Genomic DNA, 25060 nt, shown 5'->3' with positions numbered 1-25060 from the left:
AGGTCATAGTTAGCAGGACTAGGGCTTTCTAGATCCATAAATACTAGGATATCATGTGTACTATGCATTTAAGTAAGGGTATATACGAACTACAAAGTAGAGCTTCTCGTATAATGAAAGCGCGCTAAGGCCATAGTGGCTGGGGGCCAAAAGTCAGTTATACATGTTTTACCCACTTGCAATATGAGGCTTGATCTCTCTGCTTTCTGGAGAATCTACTGGTCAAATTCTCTAAACATAAACCCCTTGGCAGCGGTACGGAGTAATGGGTGTTTTGAAGAGATAGTTTATTCCCGATTTTTTAGCTTTAACAATGACTCCTCACCTACACTGCAGTTGCTAGTCCTCTTGACGCCATACATAGAGGATATTGTCGCGAATCTCCTATACGCAACAGAGCAGCCACTACTCTCGGCATCATGGCAACAATGGACGCTGAGTATATGAACCAGACAAAGGGCCCGCGCATTCTAGGCGTTTTCTGGGCCTTCTTCAGTGTAAGTGTGGTGATGGTATCATTGCGACTCTATATCCGAGCCCGGATGTTAAGGAACACTGGACTCGATGACTATATTATCGTGGCAGCAATGGTATGTACATTCCGATTAATTTTGATATACGTCAGATACCAATCCTATAGGTCATGGTCACCAGTTATACAGTTCTCACCACGGTGAATGTCCTTCTGGGCTACGGGAGCCATACCTCTGTATTGATGGAACGAGGCGGCATGGACTTGGTAGAGCGCATCCTAGTCATTAATTATGCAAACTTTGCGCTAGGAATCATGTCTTTCACAACTCCAAAACTTGCAATCGCTGCTCTCCTAAATCGCATCATGAACCCCAGCCGATTCCACCGAATATGGCTATGGATTTTGACAGCCTCTGTGTTCGTCGCGTCGACTATCTGCATCATCGTCCTTTTCACCATGTGTGATCCTCCCCAGGCTTTATGGAAGATCCATCTCATGGCCGAAGGAGCAACATGCCGTTCGACCACAATCCTGGTGGGCTATGCAATCTTTACTGGAGGTATGTTGATTGGTATGCCTTTCGCAAACAAACAACTAAAACTCTCTCAGTTCTATCCGCGGTAGTTGATCTATATCTTGCAATTTATCCGACTGTGGTATTGCTAAGACTTCAAATGTCGCTTGAGAAGAAATTGGCCCTGTGCGCGGCACTGGGGTTGGGCGCTGTGTAAGTTGGTTCGTATTCTTGTCTGGAGCAAGTAGCTGATCGTCCGCACAGAGCCTGTGCAATGGCTATTGTCAAGTGTCTACAGCTGCCAGGTTTATACAATACGGCGGACTCGACATGTAAGTTGTTTTACATGAAACGAGATATCTACCACTGACATGACATGAACAGACGCAACAGCAGATCTTGTTATCTGGACAAGGTATGCTTTCAGTCATTCTTTATACAAACCCATAAGACTTATGACTGACTCTCGTCTATCAGTGTCGAGTCGAACATCATCATAATGGCCTCCTGCATCCCAACCTTGGGTCCGATATACGAAATGATCCGAGGCAAACGTTCCTGGAGTTCTCACGGGAGATATGACAGTGGCAAGATGCGCTCTTACACGGATAGGCCGACGAAGAAATCAAACAACACTTGTGAGGACGACGATATTCTCATGACCACGAATATTGAGACTACGAGAAGCGGTAGTCAGGAAAGTATCTTGAACTCGGACCAGCTCCAGAAAGAGGCCCATGTGGTCGGCAAAATTCATCGCACGGATCAGGTAAAGATTGAGTATGGGGCAAGACCTCAAGGTGATCACGAACCGCGGCCTTCGTGGTAGAAGGGCCTCTAGGAGTGTCCTACTACCGCTGGTGTCCATTGGGCTCTTCCTAACTATTTCTCTTTTTCATTTTGCTCAATGACGTTGTGAAATGTCCAATGTAGTGAAACGCTTCCTGTTGTAAAATGCTTCGATGGATGCAAAACCTGACCAATTAGGCCAAAAGAACCTATCAACAATCCCCTCTAAGCCTCACTCGTTTACCCATTCGAATACGATATCCTCGGGAACATCACGGACCAAAATATGGACATGCTCCAATGCCCTCACGCTCTGTAGACCAACCCAATTCTTAAACCACAGCACGTGAGACTCAGGGTCCGAGAAATTTCGAGGATCCTTAGCCAAACGGTCCACGAAAGTCTTTCGAACAAAAGTGTTGATCATTGCACGAGATTCATCGGTCAAATGGCCCTCACTGGATTGTACAGGGATGGGAGTGCGGAGCCACACGACGAGATGTGAGATTCCGGGGGTGACCCCATACGGCCAGTCATTGCGGAGGATCTTGTAGTCCTCGGGATCGGCAAAGGGAAGCGGGTTCTTAAAGGCCGCAGCGGTCCCGATGGCAGTGTTTTGCGGTAAATGCCACTTTAATCGCTGCTGGCAAATATAATTCATGATCGTGCCATACTGGGCTTTAGTCTCTTGTGTCCAGGCCAGGTATCGGCGGAGATCGGAAGGCTTCCGCTTGAGTACGCCGAGGTCATTCCGCGCTATTACAATATGTGGTATGAGGGGCATTGTTTCTCGGGCAGTTTTGGAGAGATGGGAACACTTACCGATGATGCTTTTTAGGTCTTCCCAGTCGTGGTTTACAAACTCCTCGTCGGTCATGGCCAGGAGCTTGTGGTCCAATTCCGTCAGATTAAAGGCAGGGACTGCTGGTACTTTAGGCATTTTGATTTTGAAAACAAGATATACAAAGTGTAATCAGGCAATGACCCCAGTAAGTCAAGGAGAAGTAGTCAACAGGAAGCCGGGGAAATCGTAACCCCAAAAGGTGGGAAATTCCGTTGGGCGGAGCCCGTCAACGGGTCCCCTCATTTCTTTTATCTTCTCCTTCTTCTTCTCTTTTTCTCCCTTTATCGCTCCTCTTTTTTTTGTAAACTACAGTATCCGAGTTCTGTCATAATGAGGTGAGTTAATATTCTTCACCTCTTTAACACCTACTATATCGAACAATGGCTGATCCCTCCAAGTCTCGCCACCATCGGCATGGGTCTCGCGCCCTCGGCCGTGCTCATCGCGGGTGTTTACGCCATGAAGCCTGAGTCGATCGCCTATGCAATTGCCCTCGGTGTAATGCTGGCTGGCTATCTGGTTTTCAGCACCAGTGCGTGCATCTTTTATCTATCGGGGTGGAGCTGAGTAACTGACCTGACCCTAGTAAACGCGGAGCCTCGCAAGGTCTTGAACCCCACCGAGTTCCAAGACTTCGTCCTCAAGGAGAAGAAAGAGATCTCTCACAATGTCGCCATCTACCGTTTTGCCCTTCCCCGTTCCACCGATATTCTCGGCCTCCCCATCGGTCAACACATCTCTCTTGCCGCTACTATCGCCGGTCAGCCTAAGGAGGTTGTTCGCTCTTACACCCCTATCTCCTCCGACAACGAGGCCGGCTACTTCGATCTGCTCGTCAAGGCTTACCCCCAGGGTAACATCTCCAAGTATCTTACCGAACTGAAGATCGGCGACAACATGAAGGTCCGCGGCCCCAAGGGCGCCATGGTGTATACCCCCAACATGTGCCGTCACATTGGTATGATCTCCGGCGGTACTGGTATCACCCCCATGCTGCAGGTTATCAAGGCTATTATCCGCAACCGTCCTCGCAACGGTGGTAACGATACCACCAAGGTTGATTTGATCTTCGCCAACGTCAACCCCGATGACATCTTGCTCAAGGACCAGCTCGAGGCGCTGGAGAAGGAGGACGATGGATTCCGCGTCTACTACGTTCTCAACAACCCGCCCGAGGGCTGGACCGGCGGTGTCGGCTTCGTGACTCCCGATATGATCAAGGTAAGTTTGAGTACTGTGCTCGGCTGTGCTACATCGGTATTAATTAAACTTTCTTATAGGAGCGCCTGCCCGCCCCCGCTGCCGATGTTAAGATCTTCCTCTGTGGTCCCCCTCCCATGGTCAGCGCCATGAAGAAGTCCACCGAGGCTCTTGGATACACCAAGGCGCGCCCCGTCAGCAAGCTGGAGGACCAGGTCTTCTGCTTCTAACGGATTCGCTGCGAACAAAAAGTTGCTGTTTTCGAGCTTGTCTCTGCCATTTGCCATTTATATACGTGAATGTGAATCGGCTATAGAATTTTAGCTGGGCCCGGCCACAAAGCATTTTTGTTTTGATGTCTAATCTCTGGTTGGTGTTGTTAGATGTGTGAATAGATCTCAGCCTACGAGGGATTGAAAGGTGTCCTTCGGGGCTCAAACCTGAAATATCCACGTAGATCTTGTTATTCATATCTGGATGTTCTTCATCGACGTCAATAGCCTGGGGACTGTATAATTTATCCACATATTACCCACTTTGATTTCCATCATTTTTGTACACATGTGTACACTCGACGCGTTGAATATTGTTGACTGCATCGGTCAAGGCCAAGTGAAATCTGGCTGCCACAAAGATGATGGCCAGGAAGACGATGTTCATAATTCATACATTGACGTGCTATTCTATATTATCTCTTTACGGAAGAAGACATGTCGTACATTGGTATATCGCGGGTCTGGTGGACTCGAGCATTCCAAATACTAAAGTATATTTCCCTCGTCTCATGAAATAGGCACGAGGCCAAATACGGTATATGTAGTGTCTCCGTCATTTGTTCTTCATGAATGAGCATGTTGCACACAATAAAGTTTGAATCCATTCAAGTGCGCTTCTGCTCCTTAAATTGAGACATCTCCACCCACCCTTCTGGGTGCCCATTGGGGCCAAGGGGCATCTGAGATGTCTCAGGCTCTTCCTCGTATCTGGAGAGGGAGTCGGACCCCTCGTCGTCCACGGTATCGGCCGCTACTGCCCCTTTGTGGGATGAAATGGAAATAGTGGTTGTAACGATTGGTCCATCGGATTGTTGTCCTCGTATTGTTGGAGCAGACTGGCCGTAGCCATTGTACTTGTATTGAGGCTGACTTCGGTCGCTTGTGTATTTGATGAATTGGTTGGTTAGAGGTCGGAAGAGGGGCCAGACTGGTGGGATGGACATGGTGATGAGGACGAGCCATTCTTCGACTTCACCCCAGCAGAAGAGGATGCCCATACCATCTGTGGGTTTAGCGAACCACTCAGTCTAACTACATATTATGGCAAGGAGTGACTTACGGGAAGGGTCATCGCCCATAATGAACCTGGCTGCCCACGTTCTGATAATTGCAGCAGCACCGGCAAAGTTACCGCATCCCATAAGGAAACTCAACCCCAATTTCAACTTCCGGTCCATGCGCAAAGGGACCAACATGGTAATGGGGATAATGGCGAGATAGAAATCAGAGACCGCAGCCACCGCGCCGACAAAGTAGGTATAGTATACACTCCTTGTGTGATCACACTGGTTCTGGCGAAGCGGATCCCAGAGCGCACTCGGAGGAGTGCATTGGAACCAGGCCATGAGGACCTGAGGGATGTTGAGAATGATATTCAAAGCGGCGACGACGATGAGACTGCGTCGTATTTTGGGGTCTATCAAGAAGGTAACTGTCAGTTAATAAGATAAGCGGAGGAAATGAAGATTACATACTGCTCTGCGAGTTCAATTCGATTAAGAATGCAGCAACCGCTACCTTTCCAACTGGAATAGCCAGATTGAAGAAGAAGACCGTGATCCAAGTGAACAAAAGATAACTCTGTAGATCGCCCACTTCCTGCACGATTGAAATATGATTTCCCAGGCCATGGAAAATGGAAATAACAGCAAATATTTGTGTGACCGTCGTTAACAACTATTTAGATTGAGTGGGTTAGTATCTGCTTAATTGAATATAAAATGCCATGTTCGTACCCAAGCAACAAGGGCCCATATGAGGGAAGTAGTTCCAAATTTATTCATTCGAATACGAACATAAACACGCAACGCTGTGAAGATGGTCGCAATCGTGCCCAAAGCAATACCGAGGCGAAGGTCGCTGGGGCCGCGACCCCCGTAGGCAGGGAAGCTAGTATGAAGACCCATGCTAGAAGGAGTGACCAGATTGAGTGAAGACAGAAATGAAAGAACACATTTTTGAGACCATGCGGCCAGGACAGCGCCCACACAGGTTATATGTAAACGAGACACTCATCGCCATCGGACCCGCAGCTGGAAATGCAGGCGTTGGTGCTCGTACGATTTGACATAACTGTGGAGTGCGATGGGCGTGCAATAGGAACAAACAGGCTTAATTGGTGACATCTAGAAGGTCTAGTTCGATTGGTGGAGCGGAACCATTGAAACACACGAGATGTCAAAAGGTGTGGATGCAAATATTACTGGTTCGCGACTCCACCGAATTTGTCTGATACACTGCCTTTGTCTAGTCAGATTCCAATATTTTCGTTCAATAAAGAGAAATAAACTGTTTACTTTCTATCCCTAGATGAATATTGCCCCAGATTCTAGATTCTAGTCGTACAGCACTCTGAGCCATTGCTCCTGCATGATATTGTTATGGAAATAGGATCCTATATAATCATCTGTCAGGTAGTCGTCAGTTTGGCAACTTCATTCCAGCATGTATGTACTTTCTAGCCCTTTCCACCTTGCAAAGAAACCGTAATGTTAGGGTTGACTTGTGCTATAGTTACAATTTAGCTCGCGGTCAGATCTATAACTTTTGTCATTAGCCGATATCGATATTAACCCAATCTCAAATCAATAAACGAGGCTCGGTAATGAGTTCTGATAGACTTCTAGATCTGCTCCTAAGCGAGGCCAACATTTTAATATAATAATAACTGTTACATAGCAATCATTATTAGGCCTGGATATTTCTTCAGCCGCGTATTCTTCTCCACCCTTCTGCTGTGGATCTGCAGTGGAGACATAATATCTCCTACCTCTGTCCTTGCCAGAGACATAATCTCGCGTGGGCGTAACAGAAATTTTCACTCCGATATGTAGAATATATACACTTTTGTAGCTTTGACTGGTCCTGCATTCATCCCCAGGTTCAAGGATGTCGCGAAGTATGACGGTACAACTTGCGTGTATTGTATATTACATATTGCAACACACCATCTTCAACGATTTTAGTAGGCTATGTCTTGCGCATTATACCTACGAAAGTAGGCTAGGCTTGTGTCCTTTGATTTCCTAACGGGGGGAACCTCCCCAGGTGATGCTGCCCGCTACAATTAATATATTAGAAGACGACTCTTTAGCTGCTTATACCTATAGAGCTCCGAAAGCTCTCAAACATTGAACGAGCACTGGTCACATTATCAAGCAAAATTCACGGACGTGGAGATTATATTTTCATTCAAGTCAGCCAAACAACATACTAAGGGTCCGAAGAAGCGTCCGAAGAAGGGTCTGGGAGCCACCACTCCGGATGCAGAATCAGATCGCAGACATTACCTCTACAGCATTCCTTGCCGTCATAAAAGGGCTTCCGATCAAATAGGAGCTCGCGGTTGATAGTTGCATTCCCATTCAGGATTTGGACCCTGTACCACTCCGCTAGTTGCAAAGCGTCGGCAGCAGCTCCATCTTTGGTTTCATGCATCTTGGAGACTGGTATCGAGATACACCACCGAGATCGTCGATCCCAGGGTTCGGAAGTAAGTTTGAACTTCTTTTCCCGAATACGTTCCATCATATAACAAATCAGTGCCCCGTCAGTGCGAAGATAAAAATGTTCCTTGATAGTGAAAGAGAGGTTGACCCATAGGTTCCCAGGACTCTCATCCACGCCTGACCCGTGGTGGATGGTAATGTAATATGACATATTAATTAGCTCCTGAAGTTCCTTAGCTTGTTTGAGGCCTGATCTTTCTAGGATGGCGACACATGTGGAAGGTGATTCCGTCCACCTCTTCAGTCCCCGGATAGTGTTGTTTTGCTGGTGGAATGGATGGTGGGGATTGAAGCCCAATAAATACATGGAACTGACCGACTTTAAAACTTGGATCCTTTGGCGAGGACAAAGACATTATGTTTGATCCCATTGTCAAGTCTTTGATGAATATGAATCAGGAGACAAAGCTTTGAAATTATTTTCTGTATACATTGTTTGCTTGCAATTATACCAAGGCCTATAACCTTCAGATACCGTGTTCCCCCTTCTGAAGTGATATCGGAGACTCCGGGCAGTGAAATTGCGGCACAAGGGCAAGAATCGACAAGAGAATGAACTATAGACCTCCCTTCCTCGCCCATACGGGTATTTTTCTATGCCTGCTTAGTGTTCGTCTCAAGTTTAGGAGGATCGCCTTGGATGGGCTCTTGATTAGTCCAGAAAGATAAAAAGGTCAGCAAAAGCCCATGAACACAAATATAGCAGATAGATTCACTACACCTTCTTATATACTTCATGGGGACAAAGGGAGGTCTGCGTCAGTACAAGCAACTAAGCAAGGTCTTGCTGCCTTGGTGCCAGAGATCAGATAATAAAATATAGAAAGAGACTCTCCCAAGACCTCAGACGTGAGAAACAAGTCAGATCATACTAGTAGTAGATTGAAATATAACTACATTTATCGAGCGAAGGAGAAGATATTTGGAGTTCACTAAGAAGATCAGCAGCCCTTGAGCCATCCCTCTATACCAATACAGAAAACGGCAGTGGCCACATGAGCTATGTAGTATGAGCTATGTAGTATGAGCTATGTAGTATGAGCTATGAAGTTGATAAAGATCCCAGGGCTGGATGGCCACGTGACTATTTGATCTCTTTAAATAAGATAAGGATAAGGATAGCAACCGCCCGCGGGCCTGAAGTGGGAAAAGTTATCACACGTGATTCACCGCCCTCTTCAACTGTGAGTCAAAAGGAAAGAAGGAAGGGAAAAGGAAAAAGAAAAAAAAAAGATTCCCGAGAGATTCCCCCCCTCTTTATGGGTCATTGTCTAAGCGGGGCTCGGCGATTCACAGCCATTTTTTCTCCGTTGCGTTGCCCCTCTAAACCTTCAACTTTTCCGACTTTGATACGCGCATTCGGTACAGGATTCTCAATCATGTCGGCTTCTCTTCCCGCCTCTGTTGAGGCTCTCTCGCTTCAATCAACGGCGCAGACATCTCAATTCACAGGATGCTTCCCAACACTGAACCCGATGGATATCTACCGCGAGCACATCGCGGAGGAGTTGAGCAAAGTCGGCGGTATCGATGCTCAGAAGATCTACCCGCGCATTGCTTGGACCAGCACTTTGGACAAGGGTGACCTTTCATTGCCGGTAGGTAGTGGCACATGCCAAGCGCAATTCGCATGTTCCGCATATTGAGGCCTTGGACTGACAATGTCTTGTTGCATACAATTAGGTGGCTTCGCTTCAAATTAAGCAAAACCCCGTGGAGCTCGCCAAAGATCTTGTCTCCAAGTTCCCCGCCTCCGACCTTATTCACCCCCCAACTCAGCTTGGTCCTCATATTCAGTTCTTCTGCAAACGTCAGCCATTGACCAACAATGTTCTTGGCCGTATCCTGAAGGAGAAGGCCGCCTATGGAACAAATGGCAACCAGGGTCAAAAGGACCCGTCCGACCCCTCCAAGGGCCAGAAGAAGATCATCATCGAGTTCTCGTCGCCCAATATCGCCAAGCCCTTCCACGCTGGTCATCTGCGCAGTACCATTATCGGTGGTTTCCTCGCCAATATCTACACTGTTATGGGATGGAATGTCATCAAAATGAACTACCTCGGTGACTGGGGTAAGCAGTATGGTTTGCTGGCCAATGGCTTCAAGGACTATGGCAATGAGGAAGCTCTTATCAAGGACCCTATCAACCACCTGTTCGATGTCTACGTCAAGGTCAACCGTCAGGTCAGTGAGCAGGATGGACCTATCAAGGAGCTGAAGGAACAGATCAAGACGAAGAAGGAGAAGAACGAGGATGTTGCTGAGCTCGAGGCACAGCTTGCCAAGCTTGTGGACGTGAGCGAGGACGAGAAGGCCCGTCGCTACTTCAAGAGCATGGAGGACGGTGATCCGGAGGCTCTGGCGCTCTGGCGCAAGTTCCGTGATCTCAGTATTGAGAAGTACAAGCAGACCTATGCTCGTCTCAACATTGACTTTGATGTTTACTCCGGTGAATCTCAAATCAAGTCTGAGAGCATGACCGATGCCTACAAGCTTATGGAGGAGGCCGGTGTCTCCGAGAAGTCCGAAGGTGCCGTTATTGTCGACTTCACCAAGCACGGTGCCAAGAAGCTGGGCAAGGCTATTATTGTCCGCAAGGATGGCACTCCTCTTTACCTGACCCGCGATATCGGTGCCATCACTGAGCGTGATAACGAGTACCACTTCGACAAGATGATCTACGTTGTTGCCGCCCAGCAGGATCTTCACCTGGCTCAGCTCTTCAAGGTCACTGAACTTATGGGCCACAAGGACCTGGCCTCCCGTTGCCAGCACATTAACTTCGGTATGGTCCGTGGTATGAGTACCCGTAAGGGTACTGTCAAGTTCTTGGATGACATCCTGCGTGATGTCGGTGACAAGATGCACGAGGTCATGAAGAAGAACGATGTCAAGTACGCACAGGTCGAGGATCCTGAGAAGACTGCCGATATTCTGGGTATCACCTCCGTTATGGTGCAAGATATGACTGGCAAGCGGTATGTACAGAATTCTTTTCCCCTTCCTCACCTACTTTTGTATATCCGTTTACTAATCTTTTGTTTCCTTTCAGTGTTAACGGCTACGACTTCAACCTGGATGCCATGACATCCTTCGAGGGCGACACCGGCCCATACCTGCAGTACGCTCACGCTCGTCTGTGCTCCATGGCCCGCAAGTCCGAGTTGGATGTGAACGAGCTGGTCAATGCCAACTTCGATCTTTTGACCGAGCAGCATGCTGTCGACTTGGTCCGCCTGCTGGCCCAATGGCCCGACGTTCTCCTGCAAACTTCCAAGACTCTTGAGCCCATCACTGTCCTCAGCTATCTGTTCCGCATGACCCACATGTTGAGCTCTAGCTACGATGTGCTCAAGGTGATTGGTAGCGAGCCCGATGTCAAGCAGGCACGTATGGCGCTGTATGCCTCGGCCCGCCAAGTGCTCAACAATGGCATGCGGGTTCTTGGTCTGAGCCCTGTTCAGCGGTTAGTATTCCCCACTCTTCTTGAAAAAGCAATCATTGACTCATCTTTTTTTAGCATGTAAATTCGGCTTATTCGCTTGATTTTACTCAATTTTCTGTGTGGTGTTTTCACTCAGTATTTTTCAAAGACTGGTGTCTCTGGTATACCTTGATTTTAATTTAGTTGCATTGGGCGCCAAGAGCGGGACGAATAAAAAAATGGCATTGTATGCTTCTTCTTTTACCAAATCATTCTTAGATTTTCACTTTTTTCTTTTCTTTTTTCTCTTTGCTTTTTTGAATGCCGTCTTGTTAGGGGGAAAACATTGGAAGATCCCCGAGCCCGGGGTTTGGAACTCGTGCACACATGCACACATCTATGAAATCATCCCACGTACCCCACATGGGCGAGTGTGCCATTATTTTGTGAAATTTTATCTAGGGGATGCTATCTAGGCTCATGGATTTTCTTGAAGCCACAGGACGGCGTCTGGGGGGATCGGGGACCATGGAGATCTTATGTCAGCTCGGGCTTCTTCCAAGGTTATGTCAGCTCGGGCTCGAGTCTAACCACGGGTTCCAAGGTTGAGCCCTATATTCAGCCTAAGCCGGGGACCACCTCGGACAACAAAGTCTTTGTCTCGACCTTGGACAGGGATTTGTAAGTCCGTGGGTCTAGGTACATGTAATATGGGGGTGTTCAAAATTATAAAACGTGAGCCCCCGAACCTAGACCTGGGTTGGATTCTAATTCTCTCGTATCTGCCGTAAATCGTTTACATTATCTTGCAGCATGGGCGATCCCTCACCCTCGAACGCATCCAGGACCCCGGACCTGGAGCAAAATGACAGCGGACACTTCTTGATGAATGAGACTGTTCGAAACTTCTCCTGGCAAGGTTTAACGGTCACTGTCAAGGATCGTGAAACCAAGAGATCCCGCGACCTGCTCAATGATATTAGCGGTGATGTGCAACATGGTTTGTATCCTTGTCCATACGCTATATCAAGACCATCGTATTGACGCTGGTTATGCAGGGGAGCTCGTTGCCCTAATGGGCCCATCAGGCTGTGGCAAGACAACACTACTCAACGTCCTTGCTCGACGTACAGCGTCAGCTGGTGCGAAGGTTCTCGGGGAGACATACGTGAATGATGCTGAGGTAGACTCGCGGACTTTCCAGCGGGTGACCTCGTACGTTGAGCAGGAAGATGTGTTGATCGGGTCGTTGACGGTGCGGGAGACATTGAAGTTCGCGGCGGATCTTTCGTTGCCCAGGTATGTCAAGTCGGAATAACAACCGTCCAATATCACCTACACATCTCGATACTTACCACTCCTATCTACAAGCTCTGTATCGAAACGCCAACGCATGGATCGGATCCGGACACTTTTGGAAGCATTTGGTATCCAGAACCAGGCAAACACGTTGGTTGGCACTCCGATCCGGAAGGGCATCAGTGGTGGTCAGAAGCGACGTGTGAGTGTGGCCAGTCAGCTTATCACCAATCCAAGGATTTTGTTCTTGGATGAGCCTACAAGCGGCCTAGACTCGACCGCCAGCTTTGAGGTGATGTCGTATGCAAAGCAGCTCGCGCAGGCCAATAACGTACGTTCATATCAGATGGGTACCCTGCTGTTATTAACATTGTTCATTATAGCTTCTCATCATTGCGAGTATCCATCAACCATCAACCACCACGTTTCAGCTCTTCGATAAGCTGCTGCTTCTCTCGGCAGGAAAAACATGTTACTTTGGAGCAATCTCGGCCGTGGAGAGCTACTTCAGTGGCATTGGCTATCCAATTCCCGCGAATACCAACCCTGCTGAATTTCTCTTGGAGACTGTGAGTTCTGATTTTGACAACTCGAAGGACTTGGCGGAGGAGCGACTCGGGACCATTCAGACTGCCTGGGCAAACTCGAATCAGGCAAAATCAGGAACGCGACAAGTATCTGAGCGTGTACTCTCGGCAGAGAAACATGTCAATAAAGACTCCATGGAAGAAACGGATCGAGCGGGAACGGGTTCGATTACTGTAGCTCTGCTGCATCGCTCATTTGTCAAGTCCTACCGCGATGTCATTGCTTATGGAATCCGGATCGCAATGTATCTTGGTACGAACCGTCATTTTCCTTTCAAAACTTACCAGAGCTAATGTGGCACAGGATTGGCTATCATGATGGGTACAGTGTGGCTACGTCTGCATCCAGCCCAAGAGTCTATACAGCCGTTTATCAACGCAATTGTGGGTTTTACATATGTTGTAAATTGAATGGATGCTGATACTGATATGGGATATAGTTCTTTGGTTCCGCATTCATGTCTTTCATGGCGGTAGCATACGTCCCCGCGTTCCTCGAAGACCGAGCAATTTTCACCAAAGAACGAGCCAACGGACTATATGGTGTGACACCATTCATGGTCTCAAACTTTATCATTGGCCTTCCCTACCTGTGTATGTATTCATCACTTCCTGCCACAATGTCCGCTTTCTAATGTATCCAGTTTTGATATCTCTCCTCTTTTCAATTGTCTCCTACTGGCTCTCCAATTTCCAACCAACTGCAGAAGCCTTCTTCACCTGGGTGATGTGGATATTCCTTGACCTTGTGGCGGCTGAATCCCTAGTGGTTCTCGTGACATCGGTATTTCCAAACTTTGTAATTGCCTTGGCACTTGTCGCATTCGCAAACGGACTTTGGATGAGTGTCGGAGGGTTTATGGTCACGCAGACGATCCTCAATCCGTTCTGGAAATACGTGTTCCACTACATCGATTACCAGGTATGCTGATGCACTGCTATCCGAATTGTATTTTCTGAATGATCACTAACTCGCTTGGTACTTGGAATAGGCTTATGTCTTCCAGGGTATGATGGTCAATGAGTTCTCTAAGCGGACTTACTCGTGTGGTGCCGATTGTCGGTGCATGTGGTCTACTGACCTAGAGGATCAATGTCTCATTCGGGGCACTGGGGTGCTAGAATCGTACGGGTACTCCACCGGCCAAACGGGGAAGTGGGTTGGAATTCTTCTGGGCATCATTGCGGGATATCGAATCCTTGGGTGGATTGCGCTCTATCTCCGTAGGAATTAGGACGCCGAGAGGTTGGAGTCGACTTGGGGATAATCTGGGTTTGATTGGGGTATTGGTACGGACTAAAGTGTAGACTTGTATTTATCTTTGTGAATATTAATCAGGCTAGGTGGACATAATTGATAGAAAAGCATATGTTTTTGAAAACCACCTTTCCTTCCACACGGGCAAGGCTAAGGGAGCTTCATCCGGGAGGGCAGCATCCCACTCCCCGATAACCTGAAGAGGCGCCACAGTCCCCAATCAAGCACACTGTAGATTTTTAGCACCCCAGTAGCACGCTGGCCTTGAATATCCACGGGAACACTTGACTTGCATGACTATTGTCTTTCGTACGACATCAGACAATCCTACTTACTCATTGTGTGCCAAGCCCAACGAAAACAAAGGCTATCTGGAACCGACGAATAATGTCCCATACAAAGAAGGCCGGGGTATGATCAACATGCAAGTCATGTATACCGATGTACGATGTACACGAAACTTCCATAATGTTTCCGTCGCCTATCTTTCACTTGAACCCCCGATAGAAACCCCTCGAACTGGTAAATAGAGTTGGACTGATTTTCCCTCATCCCCGGAATAGCACTCGGTTATCACAAAAGAGCGGTGAACATCTCGAGGAGTTGATGCCATCTCGCAGAAGCAAGGGGCCCCCTTGACCTTTATTTCCCCGAGATTAATGAAATCACTGGCGACGTCAACGTGATCGATGAATTCGATATGCGAGCAAAGCTTGTTGGCTGTTTTTCCATGCAATCCAAATTCAGATATTTCCCGGTACGCACGGCATCTTCTTACTCCCAGACCGGATGCGAAGACCGGTAATGCCCATCCAAGGTGTCACTGTAAAGAGAAGTGGGAAAACAATACTGGAGCCGCATGGAGATCATTAGTTATATTTGGAGCGGAGCCCTTTTCCTTTTTATTTTTCAGCCTCTTAGCCTGAAGATATCCACTCCGGCCCAATATAGCATTTCGAACAGATCGGAAGACCCAGGGTCCAGGATGTATTGGATTTTATCGGTTATAGTTTCGAATGGTTTTCAAGTGGACATTGCTACATACATTGTTCTAATGGTGTCATTTCCACACGTGTAGAATGAAAACTCTGCGAACCTCTTGATCTAAGGACGCAAGGGATATGAAGGGAATCCACAATGGCAATGATAGACCGTCCGTGCTGCATGTCATACCGATCTAGCCAGTTCTGCTTCCCGAGAGAAGGTTCCGGCAATTTAGTCCATCACTAGTACAATCTAGTGTTCCGTGTATGGAGTACATCGAAACTTGTACAAGTACATATTAGTTTTACATCGGACATTGTCACCGGTTTTTTTTATTTTTTCACCAGTGTGAGTCACAAATGAGATGCAGGCGGAGAAGAGACAAGGTCCAAAGATATCCTGCCACATGGACGAGGGGGGCTCTGACGACGAATACCATGCAGTGCTCAGTCCCTCTTCTGCTTCTAGTGTGGTTTGACATTTGTGGTTATGGTAAAAGTAAACCTGACTCACTCCACAGTGGCAATTCTGCCCTTGATTGTCGACACATACAGGCATCTACCTTTGATACATACAGGTGTCTGCCTACATTGTACATACTATGTGAGTACAGCGTAGTAAGAGTCACCTTCGCAGTACTACTGAGTTGTAGCCTGGATTGCAGGGTGTCATCCCCACCGACTTTTTCCCGTGTGTTGGATACATTGTCATTGTACTTGAGGCCCTGCATTCTAACACGAAAATGAGAAAGAGAATCAAACGATTATATTGAACCCGAGAACCGAACAGCCGAAGAAATATGTTTCTTTTGAACAGGGAAGACCCTTTACAGTGGAGGCGATCATTGGGCCGCAAAGGTGGTTGGGCGTGGATTTTAGGGAGAAATAGGAATCGAAGGGAAAAAGGGAAAATAAAGATAAGAGACCCATGGATAGGGAAATCAAAAACCAAGGATTTTCCCAGCGGGTCCCGAGCTTAAAAAAGTAAAACAATACAATTCCAATACTATACTTGGAATATACATAATATACAGAATATAGAGAATATATATAATTCTATAAGCCAAATACATGTAGAAAATAAAACACTTACGTCCCCCACTTTCTTTTTGTGTTGGGTACCGAGAGAGCCTCTTGAAACTTTTTGAATTTTTTTTCTTTTCCCTTTTTTTTTTTTTTTTTCTTAAACCCTGTGCCCTGTGCCTTCGGGTGTTTACTCTTTCCCTTTTCCTCTTTCTCTTTCTTTTCTATACTTCTCTCCTTTTTTTTTACTCCCCTTAGATATCAGGTCTCTTTCTCTTTAGATATCAAATCACCCCTCACTTCGACCTTTTTTTTTTTTTTATCGCTGCCCATCGACTCCACTCTCCCCCACTGGGTTCTAAGACCGTCAGGCAGAGGATCCCAAATTCTCAACCCAACCTCTGCAGCTGCAGTACGCTCCACCACTCATCGTCTGCCAGAGAGGTCATTTTCTATTTTTCTTCCTTTCTTTGACCCAACGCTTCCGCCCGACTCTTAGCCTAACATCCCACTTCGATGGAGACGTTGCGATCTGAAAAGTACCATCTCGCTCTCTCCGCTTGACAGAACCCGTCGCCCTCCGCCTGCCATCGCCCGTTGCGATCGGCAGGTCCGCTTACTTGTTTGAGTGGCCCGCTTGGGTTGGGCACTGGGGAGAAGGAAAGAAAAAAAAAAAGGAAACCTATTTCGTCAGATCTACGGGGTTGAGGGGGAGAATAATATCCATTCTGACTCATCGTCAAAGGGGAGCAGTGGCTTGCTGTAAGTTGAACTTGTTCTGGAGCCCTGTGGGAGCCACCCACGTCGCCCTTGTCAGAAACGGGACCAACCCTGTTTTTTTAATATTTTTTTTCAGACACCCGATTGCCTTGCAGCCCACATAATGGCCAGTAAGGGCCCCCGGCCTGCTTGTGTCGAGGATTACGACGAAGAAGGCAATGAAATTGTACCCGATACTAGATACTCTGCCAATATTGCTGCCAATACAGCTGCCAAAATATCCTCGAGGTTGGAAAGATTCCAGGAGCCGCTGATCGACGCCGCCAGTGACTCAGGTTATTCTAGTCGCACCGCCGCTACGGTTAATAGCACCCAATCTGGGCCGTCGGGCGGAAAAAGTCCCCCGATCCCTCTTAAGCCGGACGCCCCCAGACGTACCGACCTCGCCAGGAAAAGTTCAACCAGAGAACGCAAGGAAAAGGAACGATCACGACCCTCGCGCGAAGAGACGATGGTTGGTGCCTATCCGGGCGCTGCCCATCATGCTCACGTGCCCCGGTCGTCTTCCAAGTCTCGTCGACGAGAACCTTCCTATGCCCGCCAATATCACGACGGTTATCACGAATACGGTGTCCCGCAGTACCATCAATCAACCCCGATGGACCATCGACAGAGCGAATATCCCTACTACCCCCAGCGTCCACCCGTCCCAGAATACTCATCGTCCCCGCACACCGCTCGATATCCAGCCGGCGCCATAGAGAACATTCACGTGAGTAACCCTGGTCGACCCAGCCGCTCCGCTTCGTACCATGTCTACCACTCAGACGGACGACCCATGAGTTTCCAGGGGATACCACATGGAATGGGTTCAGGAATGGCATCTCCAATGTACTCCCAGCACGGATACGATCATGGCCCTCCACCAGCCAACTCGGCATACATGCAATACTCGTCATCTCCATATGGACAACCTTCCTACTACGCCCCATCAGCCTCAGACTACCCCCCTCGGAGTATGCACGAGAGCGTTCCGAGTCCCGGGGGCCACGCCCTCGGTCCTCATCTATATATGCCCCCCCTCCCCCACCCATGGATGCTGGGTATGAACCATGGTATGAAGAGGAGGAACACTATTCTTCGCGAGACGTCCATGACCGTCCTCCTACAACGCACCAGGAACGGGATGAAGACTTCTATCGGATGCTGCCACCCCCCAGGCCCAAGCCCAGGTCTACCCCACAGATTCACCAGGCGAAGCGACCAGAGCGGCCAGATCCACGGAAAATGCATACCTCTACCGGTATTGGGCACTCCCGTCGCCCATCCAGAGGCATGGAGAGAGAACGAGGAATAGACAGGGACAGAGGCATGGACCGAGATTTGGACCCCATGGACATGCCGGAACTTGCATCTGCCTTGCCGGCGATTCAGGATCGCGGCCATCGTCGAATTTCAAGGGACGCCCCGTTGCCAGAGAGAGCCCATAGCCTACGAGACACCCGACGATCAGCGTCCTACCAGGATGATCGACGGACTGCTCAGGTGGCCGTGGCGAGCTCTCGGCGGCGTAAGCCAACCGAGTACTACTACGATGAACCATCCAGCGCCGGCGGCGACCTCGAAGACCGCGAGCGTCAAGCCGAGAACTACCAGGCAGCCCGATCCGGCCGAACCTCAGCAGCTGCACTACCTCTCTCCGCCGAGGCTTTGCTCCCTAACAAAGCGTCTCACGGCAATGGGAGCGAGAGCGGTAGCCAGAAGAGTCGTAGCAGCCGCGGCAGTGCCACAGCCTCACGGAAGGAAGATGACAAGAACATGACCCTCATGTTGAACGGATTCCAGATTGGATTTACATCTGAATCAGTAGCAGGCAAATCTATTAACATTCGTGCTGGGGAGACTGGGGCCGTTCGACTGAACATCGGCGGCCCGCGGCCATCCAAGCAGCATGTGAACGGTACCAGCTCTGATTATACGGGCGGCTCCAGCCGCCGGGCACTTGAAGATGTGGCGCGGCGTCCCCGAGATGATAGGCGAGATGATAGGCGGTCGGAACGATCCAGTCGTCGAGACAGCCGGTCAGCCTACGGGACACGCTACAACTAATCTTGTTACCCACCCTGTTAGATGGTGTCCTCTTTTGTGTTTCTTTTCATTTTTCATGGTTAGGTTATTTTTTGTTGTGATTCCATCTTATGTACGCATAGCCGTTTGTGGCTGGCCTTGTCCGTTTGTCAAAAGTTTCGATTGCTTCGCACATGTTGCATTTTCTTTTTTTTTCCTCTTCGGGATCGGGGTGCTTGTGGAACAAAAAAAAAACAATGGTAATTACCTAAAGCAAGAATCTGTTGGGCGACTTGGGCAACAGGCTGGGCTTTGTCATGAGGCCCAGAGTTGCCTGTTGCCCAACAGTCTCGCTAGACTGGGAGGACTTTTTGTGTGTTATTTCATTTGCAACTGCTGTCTCGATTTTCTTACTATGTTTGTGTGCTTGGGCAAAACTGTCGGGTATGAACCCCATGATGATGTGTTTGTTATGGCGATATGATTGTACGATTCTGATGACCTGCAATGACAAGTCTGATGTGCTTTACTTTCTGATGTCTCTTTTTGTCAGCGTTTCGTGTATAGCCTTTCTTGTTGGGTCTGTGTCTTTCTCCCGGTTACTTTGTTCGCGACTCCGAGTGGCGGAGAGAGATTATACCCATATCTGTTTACTTGTCATGTCTCAACAGGTCATCTTTTTCTTTGGCCATATCTATGATTTTATGTGTTTGTTGGTATTTTGTCTCGCTGGGAGCCTCGTAGTGTTGTTCTTGGGCTTTGTATTGATTCGATTGATCTTCACATTCTCGTTGATCTCCTTGTCTGATTTATTGTCCATTGGTCTTGATGCTTTTTTCCCCTGCTTTTGCTGTTTAGTTGGTTTTGATACCCTACAAGCTGTCTGAGCGCGATCACAGCTTTCGACCGTGTATGCCTCTCCTTGAGGCTTCCAGTGGGTGGCATTTGTCGACTTGATATAATTGATCCATAAATAAACCCATTTTAAAACGCCATGTCTCAGATCTAGATAGAAACCAATGATCGACTCTTTTTATAGATCGACCCACGGGTGGCCCAACTCTACCCGTCCACTGGACCCGTGGGTGGACAGCGTGTGGGGGATGATGTAAGCCGGTCGCCCGTGACAACCGACATGTAAACACAGGTCCCCAGCCTCTCCCTCCAACCTCCTCAATTTTGTGCCGGAAGTCAAGCTGAATCATACCTAGGTTTAGATTTTTCCCATATTATCTTCAACCTCCAACTGATACCCATCTAGACATTGTGCTTCATTTTTGCCCGCATTCCACACCCACGTTCTATACCCACATTCCAGCGTGTCAGAGATATCTATCTACATCTGGTGTTGATCACCTGCTTTAATGTATTTTCATACACCTCATTTTCCAATCTCAAGGATCTACGCATACTAACGACCTGATAGTGAGTCCAGTCCTGAGCCGTGTGCTCTTGGCCACTCTAATACTCCATCATGCCTCCATTTTGGCCGAACGGGGACTCCCCCGACTTTCCAGCGGCCGCCGTCGCCGGAATCTATGCCCGAGATGCTAGCAACAAGGACACCGCTGATACATTATCTTCTTTCGGTACTAATACCCACAACCTCTTCCCACGGACCGACTCCGATGACACCAAGCCAAAATATGGACAGGGTACGATCGACCCTCACAGCATCAAGATGCAAGGCCTGATGGCCTTATTTGCCATCATTGGACTGTTGTTTGTCGTCGGTGGAATCTGGTTCTTCTTCTGGGCCAAGAACGGCGGATTCGTCTGGCACAAGGGCGACTGGGATGACTACAAGTCCACTGTTCTGCGACGAAAGGGACCCGACGGAAAGACTCTCAGTAACGCTACAGCGAGTACCAACCTCGGCGGCGGAAGTGTTGTCGGCAAGGGCTACAATGACGATGGATACACGTACACAGAAGGATCATATACCGACACAGCGACGACTATTACAGAGGAGAAGTCAAGGGGCAAGAAGTTCAGAGAATCCGCCAAAGAGAAGCTCCTCCGGCGCAACAAGCATGAACAGTGGGAAGGCGCAGACGATGCCGACGTACGCGCCTACCGAGAAGAGAAGCCCGCTCGTATTGGGGGCATGAACCGTGAAGCCGATGGAACCTACAACGGCAGCGACTACGACACCTCCGCCCCGCCTACCTCCTACCAACAGAGCGAAATGAGCCAGTCTCATGATTTTGCCTACGAACAGCCACGCCGTGCCCGTCGCGATCCCTCCGGCTTCTCGTTCACCCAAGGCAGCGAGGATGTTATCAGCCAAGTGACCGAAGAGCCTCGCGTCCGCGACCCGTCCACCCGCCGTCACAACCGCCGCCGTGAACGTCGCAGCGAGGTTGCCCCATCTGGCCCACCTCCTGCACCTTCATCTCGTACCAGCAGCCCCCGCACCAGCAGCCCCCGCAAGCACCGTGAACGACGCTCCGTGCCCCAAGGCCACTTCACTGAGCCCCTGGATTTCTCATCTGCGGGCTCCCGTTCCGAGTACCAATATTCCAACGTCGACACAGAGGATTCTGGTACCAAGAGCTACAAGCATCCAATTCCGGGCTTGACGAAGGGATACCGCCGTGATGGACGGAGCCGTCGCCGCGATAGTCTGAGTGATAGTGAGGGAGAGACACAGTACTCTTGAATTACGACTGCAGATTGAGCTAGGACTTGATGTATGGGATTTTATTTTGAACGTTCAACAATTCTTGGGGTTAGGAATCAGCGTGCTTTTTACGGCAAATGCCAATCGACTTATGGATATGGATATGGATATGGGAAATTGTTTGGGTCATGTACATAATGAACAGAATCACGATGCGAATGGATAACATCTCATGCAATACTACTTTCTTATTATTGAATTGCTAGTCCTGTTTAGGCGTGAATTAATGTAGGACTCACTCGCTTCCTATGAGCCGATGAGCGGTAAGGCCGTCCGTCACACACTTTAATCTATACCGAGCACTTCCCTTGAACCACAACCTAGACTTCAGGTATACCTGGGTATTGCTCCTTGCATATATTGAGCCACTACCCACCCCAAGCTCTCGATATTCATCATCAAGACAAGAACCCTGTGGTTGTTGACGACATGGCTTCCTGTACGTGATCAACCTTCCAACTCCACACCATGCATGTTAACCCCCGCAGCAGCACCTCAGGATCGAAGACCTCTTGTCATCTCCGGTCCCTCGGGCGCAGGAAAAGGAACCCTTATCCAAAAGCTCATTGACGCACACCCAAACACATTCGAACTAACAGTCTCCCACACAACCCGGCAACCACGTCCCGGTGAGAAAGATGGTATATCCTACCACTTTGTTTCTGTCGAGACATACAACACTCTCAAAATCAACGGAGATCTGATAGAAGATGCAATGTACGCCGATAACTTCTACGGCACAAGTAAAGCTGCACTCGCAGAAATATTCGAGAAACAACTCATTCCTATTCTTGATATCGACATGGTCGGTGTGCAGCAGGTGACAATAAACCCTGAGTTTGAGGCCCGCTATGTTTTTATCAAACCGCGGGATCTTGTCGTGCTTGAGCAGCGGCTTAGGGGTCGAGGGACGGAGAATGAGCAACATATTCAGATTAGATTGGATCAGGCGAGAAGGGAGCTTGAGTTTGCTGAGACCGCGGTCATTTTTGATCGAGTTATTGTTAATGATGATCTGGAAAGGGCTTATCTCGAGCTTGAGGGATTTGTTTTCGGGTTAGAGTGAGAAATTGCCCGGATGGGTTATGGTCAAGTTCATTGGCAATGCACCTATTGATGATTTTAGAATTTACTATTTGGAAGTATGGTAAGATTCACTCTGATTAACCAATAATTTTAACTTTGAAATACATAGATGTGTCTGTTGGTCAGACGCGCTGCGGCTTTATATGAGGAGAACATCGTTGGGTGGAGTAATGAAGACTGTATAGGGTTGAGATACTATGACTTGTATGTGAGATCAACATCAACGTGTGGCTAAGAGTAGGTCAAATCTTACCCTATGGTTTGATTGCTATAAAAAGAGATAGGAAATCGATGACACGCCTATAAATGCCTAATTCTACCAAAGTATACATGCACTACCCAGCTGATTTACTCCTAATGTGCTCCACGCTCGCCGCACCATCTTGAAACCAAAGCATCATCGCCATCCTGCTAATATTTTCTGACCCCCAGCCTTTGTTATCCAAATCTATCAATTCAGGTGCAGACTTAAACCGCATGATCTCAACTCTTGAGTGCCGCAACCGATGAAGAAGCCATCGATTCACGAAAGTGCCTTTGTTGACAGGATGTGGATGCGCGGACGCAAAGAAAGGCGAAGAGTCCTCAAATTCCGAGGAATGTAGCGGATCATTGTACGTCTGATCCTCTGGTATTTCGGGCATGAAATGCTGTATCACCTCCTCTTCATTATCTTCCTCTTCTGCAATCCCTGCAGAGCGATTGGCATGTTCCGGGTGCGACTCGATGTTATGGCGGATTTGTTCTAGCTCGGTCTCAAGTTTATTCTTTTCATTTGGATATCGAAAAAGGAAGTTGAGGGCCGTGCTGTCAAGTGGGATGCCAACTCGTTCGCGGAGCTCGCGTTGGTCAACTAGGACCAGGTACTCTTTCTCTAGTTCCGACAGTCGTTCCGCGAGTATGCGCGCCTCACCAACCATGGAAAGGTAATCAGCCACTTGGGGCAAAGTCTGGTCTCCATACTCCGAGGCGTAATCCGCCGAGGAAGATTCGGTGTCTGATTTGATGGGTTGGAAGTGTGCCAATGAGCCGCCTTGATTCTTGAAGATGGTTTGCAAGGTGTCTAAGCGTCTGTTGTAATCGTGTTCCAGCTGCGCCAGTTCCTTTTCCTGTCTATGATACTCATTTTCAAGGATGAAATAAGACGCAGTCGCAATCTGGAGGTTGTTGATGGTGTGGTTGATAGCAGCAAGGTCCTCATGTATGTGTTCGGCAGTTATGAGATTTAACTTGCTCCGTAGTGCTACCCGCACATCATCTTCTTCATCCCGTTTCTGTCCAAGCATGTGCCGCATTTCCCCAATCCGATTGCGTTTGGCTGACACATCTTCATGTGTACTTAATACTTCCCCTATAAGTTTTGTCACCTTGGCACTGGTGTCACGGGCTGATTCAGGGGGCGGCGCAGGCATGCGATAGAAGTTGACTGGCCCATCTATTTCAGGGGAGTACTGAATCGGGAAGGATGCTACGGATGATTCGGTGAAAGCATCATATTCGTTCCATTGTTGGAGACTTTGTGGTGACCAGGACTCGTTTCCGGTGGCTTGATCGCCATCATTAACCATGTCTGATCCGGCATGGCCGAATATTGGCGCCGTTGATGTCGTTATTGGAGCAAAACCACCCGAAGGAAGTGGCGATAATGGTTGCAGAGTTTCCGATGCTGTGGAATTTGATGCTCGAGCCACCCTTTCTAACTCCCCCAGCCGTGAAGTTGGAGCAAATGAAATGTTGCGAAGGCAGACTTCACTTCTAGTGTTGGTATGGTACTCTGCCGTGAACGGCGGCTACATGGTAAGATCGTGATGAGCCTCGAGGTTAGCGCATATTAATATAGGTCAACTCACCTGGGATACACAATTCCGTGCCCCTGGCCAAGATGTCATTGTTGAAGGGTTTCACAGAACCTCCCGGGCACATTTCGCGAAGGGGATTATAGGCCAACACATTCGAATGTTGGTAAGCAAGCTTGAACAGCAGAAGAATGATAGACCGGGTAATTTCTAGAGAGAATGAAATAGGGGAAGCTTTGTCGGAGTCACACGATAACCCTAGTGGGGTGAGGATGAGGGCGCAGTTACTGGGGCTTTGGTGCCCAAATGAAACCAATTGCCCGTTAATTCACTAATCTCCATCGCATTAGCGCCCGCGCTTCGCCTTTCGGTTGGTTGTCCGAGCGCAAATTGTAAAAGCATTTGAGGGTACATCAGCCATCAAATACAGTATTCTCCTCATTGAACTGGGATCTTATTGGAATCCTATTTAGGGTCCACGATAATGTGCTAGTTGTCAAAGCCTCTCTTCTGCGAGTGCTTGACAAC

At 48.4% G+C, this 25060-nt stretch overlaps 11 protein-coding genes across 11 annotated transcripts; 7 read left to right on the top strand and 4 right to left on the bottom strand.

Annotated features, from left to right (window-relative positions):
- Window positions 1-419: 419 nt before the first annotated feature.
- On the top strand, window positions 420-1818 carry N7517_001988 (uncharacterized protein; the record flags this gene model as incomplete). The annotated part of the gene is made up of 6 exons (XM_056719718.1): window positions 420-590; window positions 641-1034; window positions 1085-1202; window positions 1254-1321; window positions 1374-1404; window positions 1467-1818. 6 exons carry the CDS (start codon window positions 420-422, stop codon window positions 1816-1818), a joined length of 1134 nt encoding a protein of 377 aa, XP_056583853.1.
- Window positions 1819-2010: 192 nt separating this feature from the next.
- On the bottom strand, window positions 2011-2718 carry N7517_001987 (GIG1 family protein; the record flags this gene model as incomplete). The annotated part of the gene is made up of 2 exons (XM_056719717.1): window positions 2011-2534; window positions 2601-2718. 2 exons carry the CDS (start codon window positions 2716-2718, stop codon window positions 2011-2013), a joined length of 642 nt encoding a protein of 213 aa, XP_056583852.1.
- A 234-nt stretch (window positions 2719-2952) lies between these two features.
- On the top strand, window positions 2953-4052 carry N7517_001986 (cytochrome b5 reductase family protein; the record flags this gene model as incomplete). The annotated part of the gene is made up of 4 exons (XM_056719716.1): window positions 2953-2957; window positions 3021-3154; window positions 3209-3843; window positions 3903-4052. The coding sequence occupies 4 exons, from the start codon at window positions 2953-2955 to the stop codon at window positions 4050-4052; spliced, it is 924 nt and encodes a 307-aa protein (XP_056583851.1).
- A 650-nt stretch (window positions 4053-4702) lies between these two features.
- N7517_001985 (uncharacterized protein) lies at window positions 4703-6004 on the bottom strand (the record flags this gene model as incomplete). Its single annotated transcript, XM_056719715.1, has 4 exons — window positions 4703-5100; window positions 5158-5514; window positions 5573-5774; window positions 5834-6004. 4 exons carry the CDS (start codon window positions 6002-6004, stop codon window positions 4703-4705), a joined length of 1128 nt encoding a protein of 375 aa, XP_056583850.1.
- Window positions 6005-7310: 1306 nt separating this feature from the next.
- On the bottom strand, window positions 7311-7757 carry N7517_001984 (uncharacterized protein; the record flags this gene model as incomplete). Its single annotated transcript, XM_056719714.1, has 1 exon — window positions 7311-7757. One exon carries the CDS (start codon window positions 7755-7757, stop codon window positions 7311-7313), a length of 447 nt encoding a protein of 148 aa, XP_056583849.1.
- A 1108-nt stretch (window positions 7758-8865) lies between these two features.
- Window positions 8866-11076, top strand: N7517_001983 (arginine--tRNA ligase; the record flags this gene model as incomplete). Its single annotated transcript, XM_056719713.1, has 3 exons — window positions 8866-9204; window positions 9290-10584; window positions 10659-11076. Coding segments are annotated over 3 exons (2052 nt in total), but the record flags the coding sequence as incomplete, so codon positions are not given.
- A 767-nt stretch (window positions 11077-11843) lies between these two features.
- N7517_001982 (putative ABC transporter) lies at window positions 11844-14151 on the top strand (the record flags this gene model as incomplete). The annotated part of the gene is made up of 8 exons (XM_056719712.1): window positions 11844-12030; window positions 12089-12329; window positions 12402-12660; window positions 12713-13169; window positions 13221-13300; window positions 13357-13510; window positions 13561-13838; window positions 13909-14151. 8 exons carry the CDS (start codon window positions 11844-11846, stop codon window positions 14149-14151), a joined length of 1899 nt encoding a protein of 632 aa, XP_056583847.1.
- A 2912-nt stretch (window positions 14152-17063) lies between these two features.
- On the top strand, window positions 17064-19009 carry N7517_001981 (uncharacterized protein; the record flags this gene model as incomplete). The annotated part of the gene is made up of 2 exons (XM_056719711.1): window positions 17064-17916; window positions 18024-19009. The coding sequence occupies 2 exons, from the start codon at window positions 17064-17066 to the stop codon at window positions 19007-19009; spliced, it is 1839 nt and encodes a 612-aa protein (XP_056583846.1).
- Window positions 19010-20441: 1432 nt separating this feature from the next.
- On the top strand, window positions 20442-21629 carry N7517_001980 (uncharacterized protein; the record flags this gene model as incomplete). Its single annotated transcript, XM_056719710.1, has 1 exon — window positions 20442-21629. One exon carries the CDS (start codon window positions 20442-20444, stop codon window positions 21627-21629), a length of 1188 nt encoding a protein of 395 aa, XP_056583845.1.
- Window positions 21630-22079: 450 nt separating this feature from the next.
- On the top strand, window positions 22080-22716 carry N7517_001979 (guanylate kinase; the record flags this gene model as incomplete). Its single annotated transcript, XM_056719709.1, has 2 exons — window positions 22080-22089; window positions 22139-22716. 2 exons carry the CDS (start codon window positions 22080-22082, stop codon window positions 22714-22716), a joined length of 588 nt encoding a protein of 195 aa, XP_056583844.1.
- Window positions 22717-23071: 355 nt separating this feature from the next.
- Window positions 23072-24625, bottom strand: N7517_001978 (uncharacterized protein; the record flags this gene model as incomplete). The annotated part of the gene is made up of 2 exons (XM_056719708.1): window positions 23072-24526; window positions 24587-24625. The coding sequence occupies 2 exons, from the start codon at window positions 24623-24625 to the stop codon at window positions 23072-23074; spliced, it is 1494 nt and encodes a 497-aa protein (XP_056583843.1).
- Between the last annotated feature and the right edge of the window lie 435 nt (window positions 24626-25060).

Source organism: Penicillium concentricum (genome assembly GCF_028827145.1).
Source record: "Penicillium concentricum strain IBT 3081 chromosome Unknown utg000001l_segment0_segment0, whole genome shotgun sequence".
Lineage (NCBI taxonomy): Eukaryota > Fungi > Ascomycota > Eurotiomycetes > Eurotiales > Aspergillaceae > Penicillium > Penicillium concentricum.
Note: the sequence above shows the minus strand (reverse complement) of the source record. Positions and strands in the feature narration are given on the sequence as shown.